This window comes from Alosa sapidissima, chromosome 19 (genome assembly GCF_018492685.1).
Source record: "Alosa sapidissima isolate fAloSap1 chromosome 19, fAloSap1.pri, whole genome shotgun sequence".
NCBI lineage: Eukaryota > Metazoa > Chordata > Actinopteri > Clupeiformes > Clupeidae > Alosa > Alosa sapidissima.
Window position 1 is genome coordinate 12968921 of NC_055975.1, and position 3717 is coordinate 12972637.

Here is a 3717-nt window from a genome sequence, read left to right on the forward strand (position 1 = left end):
TTTTCAGTATAAAGAGACTTACCTAGCGCTTTCTTGTGAAATCACTTGACTTAATAAAAAAAAAAAGACTTATTTTAAGACATCTCATCTTGAAAACAAGCAAATTTGTCTGCCAGTGCGTTGAGCAAATTTGTCTTGATAAGACTCCTTAAAATAAGTTAAAGTCTTCTTAAATTGAGTCAAAATGATCTTTTGAGAGGGCGCTAGGTAAGTCTTTTCATACTAAAAACAATACCAAATAGATTTTTTAATCTTAATATAAGATCAATAACACTTGGTTAGAATTCATTTTTTGCAGTGGTGTGCAATGTTGTCAAAGAGGTAAACAGTGAAGATGGAAGTAATATATTTGGATGGAATGGAAATAATATATTTCTAGAGAACTTTGTCTTTCATACTTTGGATGTAATTGTTGTACAGTTTATATTACACTGGAAAGGAATCAAGAGTACCATTAGGTCCACTTAAGTGAGAAATGTATGGATATAATGGGACACAGCAATACAATGAACAACAGATATGTAAATGATCATCACCATTTTTATAATGATAAACAATTATTATGTAGGATACTGTAATTGTTACACATAACAAATGTAATGGAATGAATGGGTATAAGATATCAGTTGCAGGTCAAATTGTACAAGTTGTGACCTCTTTACAATGTTTGTCATAATATGGTCAGAGTAGCACTGGCTTTTACAACATCAGCATTTGACATGCTGCCTTTGGGTCATCGCAAGCGAGGAGGGCATCAATCATTTGGTTTTTGTAGTTGTTCAAAAGTTTCTTACAGCACTTGGTTTCCTCCAGTTCATCACACTTCATTTTCTCTATTTTGGCTTTAATTTGGTCCTGTGGAAAGAAGCCATCAAAATCACTGCACCACTGATGTACCATGAAAAGAAATACTTGAAAATACTTTTGTACTTTGGGTCAATCAGGCCAAATGAGCTAATATGTTATGTTTCACAAAGATAAATAACCTTAACACTATTTAAGGACTTGCTGGTCATTATCACCTACACGACAAATATCAAGTCTTTAGTATAAGAAGGTATGCTTACCTTGGTTTTACCAGCTGATTTTTTAACCTTCTTCAGAATTGCTTCACAGCTTTCATCGCAATCTCTTGTCGGCCAAAGTCCAGGTTTAGGTTTAGGATTACAGTTTGGCTTAGGTTTTGGCTTAGGTTTTGGATTTGGTTTAGGGTTTGGTTTAGGATTTGGCTTAGGTTTGGGTTTAGGATTTGGTTTAGGTTTGGGATTAGGATTTGGTTTAGGATTTGGTTTAGGTCTAGGTTTAGGATTTGGTTTAGGTTTGGGTTTAGGTTTAGGCCTAGGTTTAGGATTTGGTTTCGGATTTGGCTTAGGTCTAGGTTTAGGATTTGGTTTAGGTTTGGGTTTAGGTTTAGGCCTAGGTTTAGGATTTGGTTTCGGATTTGGCTTAGGTTTGGGTTTAGGATTTGGTTTAGGCTTAGGTTTAGGATTTGGTTTAGGCCTAGGTTTAGGATTTGGTTTTGGTTTAGGCTTTCTTTTATGTTTACGTCTCACTTTTGACTCTAATTCTAACTGTCTTGGTCTTGGCTTAGATGATAAGGCCCAACTTGATTGAGACCATGAGTCCCTCAATCCAGGTTTCCTGCCATCAGTCTGATAAGAAATGTGAAGAGAAAAACAATGCAGGTCAGTCCATGCCCTAAACTGTTCAAAAACAATAAAGCCAAGGATAATGAGAAAAACTCTAGGCCTATGTGACAGATCATCACTCAGGTTATTATTCTCATGTGACGTGTAAAGTGCATGCAATTGCATGGTATGTAAAAGTTTATACATGTCATATTGACATGTCATATTGACATGTATAATATCATACTTCATTTAAGTTGGCAGCTATAAAAAGCCTGTCCCCTCTTTCTTGTCCAGTCCTCTCAGGGTCGAGCAGTGAAATCTCTCCCTGTGGGTCTGACTGGTCCACCTCCTCAGCACAACTTACAGCTAGAACTGAAAACACAGAGAATCACTAACAGATCTGTTTAGTTACCAAAAGTCTTCTCAAGTCAATCTCACTTTTATGCTGAACATTTGCATCTCTTTAACTTCATTCATGTGTTCTATGTGTTGTCCTCTTGAATTGAATTTTAAGCAAGACCCATGTTTGTTATTGCATTTATTACAATAGAAACTAAGTACTTTCCTAAAGTGATCAGAGAAGTCAAAAGGCTATGTAGCCTATTTCAACTGCCAGTAGAGAGAGGAAGCAAGTTATAATTGTTGTGATGTTCATACTGTATATGAACCAAATTAGACAAATATATTTTTTTACAATATGCTAATAATTCATTCTGAAAGTATAAATATGGAATCACATTACATTAACAAATAACACTAAATTATGTCCAAATATATAATTCTCTATATAATCTTTATAATTATATACAGTAACTATATAATCTCACCTGTGCATGCCAGACAAAGAGTAATAATGTGGGCCATGTTCTTTCTCTCAGTGGATAAGAGCTGTGAAATAGGAGCAAGTAAATACCTCTTTTCTCGTGAAACGAAACCTCTTAAAAACCGCCAAACCAACTTGATCAGCAGTAGAAATGGGTGGGGTGTGGACTAGTGTTATTCACAGTCAGTGGCACAAAATGAAGAGAGTAACTAAGATGAATATTCTCTTTACACTTTATCTTTAGGGGCGGCAATAACTGTGGAGAGCGCTGTATGTAACTGGAGAGAGGGAGGAAGCTCTGGTCCTATTCATTTCAATGGCTGATGCTATAGGTTAGCTAATTCAGCCGAATATGTGCTCGGTGGGTTGCTGCCATCTTTAAAAATGGTGTCCATGTGCGTCACTTTTGTGTTCACTTTTTCACAAACAAGCCTAATACAGTACATGTCACATCACTGGTGGCCACAAATTAATTTGTACTGATGGATTAAGGGATCCTCCCTACAGAAAAATTCCCCATTGGTTAATTTAGGTAAATGAGAACGAAAGTGAGTCCTTGATGTGCCATCAGGGGCGTACTGTAGCACAAGATCCTGGGCCCCTGCCTAGGCAGTCCTGATGGGCCCCCATGTTATGAAATTTAATTAGGAAATTATAATATCCAGGTAACATAAAATATATTCCAGACTTTGCAAGGGCCCTCTCTCCCCTTGGGCCCCTATAATCAGTAGGGGTTTTACCCCCAGTCCGACACCCCTGTGTGCCATTGTAAAAGATGGTGGATGCTAACTGGCTGAAGTTAACCCTCCTAATCCTGTTCCCCTGAAGTAAATTAATATGCTAGTGTACATTGGGTGAAAACTGTAGTAGTGGTCAATCCACTGCCTTTTATGTCGCAGTGAGTGTCTGGTTTCAGTCCAATGTCTAATAAAGACATGGCCTTATGTTAGTCACATATTGGTGTTTGTAAACACTTGTCTACTTTATTTTAAATTGCAATGGGAAATTACAGTTCTCCTCAATGTTCATTTCAGAGTTTAAGTTATGTTCAGCAAAATGCAACTGATTTCATACATTTCTTTCAACATAACTTGCCATCTTCTGCAAGGGGCTTCATTATGCGAATGATATAAAATACATAATATAGCTACTTCTGAAGAAGAAAAAAAGACTATATCCTCAAACACTATTCTTTGTACTGAATGCATCATCTAAAAAAAAAATATTAAAAGTATACAAAACAATGTCTTTAAATATTTGAAA

The 3717-nt window shown here is 36.4% G+C and overlaps 1 protein-coding gene across 1 annotated transcript; it reads right to left on the minus strand.

The window, feature by feature from the left end:
- Nucleotides 1-306: 306 nt before the first annotated feature.
- On the minus strand, nt 307-2625 carry LOC121693072 (anther-specific proline-rich protein APG-like). The gene is made up of 4 exons (XM_042072241.1): nt 2459-2625; nt 1876-2003; nt 1068-1652; nt 307-855 (listed from the first exon to the last, which is right to left on the minus strand). Exons 1-4 carry the CDS (start codon nt 2493-2495, stop codon nt 700-702), a joined length of 906 nt encoding a protein of 301 aa, XP_041928175.1. The 5' UTR covers nt 2496-2625; the 3' UTR covers nt 307-699.
- Nucleotides 2626-3717: the final 1092 nt, after the last annotated feature.

Excerpts from the sequence above, each read along its gene's own strand:
- LOC121693072 (XM_042072241.1), bottom strand. The coding sequence starts at position 2,495 with ATGGCCCACATTATTACTCTTTGTCTGGCATGCACAG. Across the intron at positions 2,004-2,458 it reads TCTTTGTCTGGCATGCACAG|TTCTAGCTGTAAGTTGTGCT; the intron begins GTGAGATTATAT and ends CTGTGTTTTCAG. Across the intron at positions 1,653-1,875 it reads TAGCTGCCAACTTAAATGAA|ACTGATGGCAGGAAACCTGG; the intron begins GTATGATATTAT and ends ATTTCTTATCAG.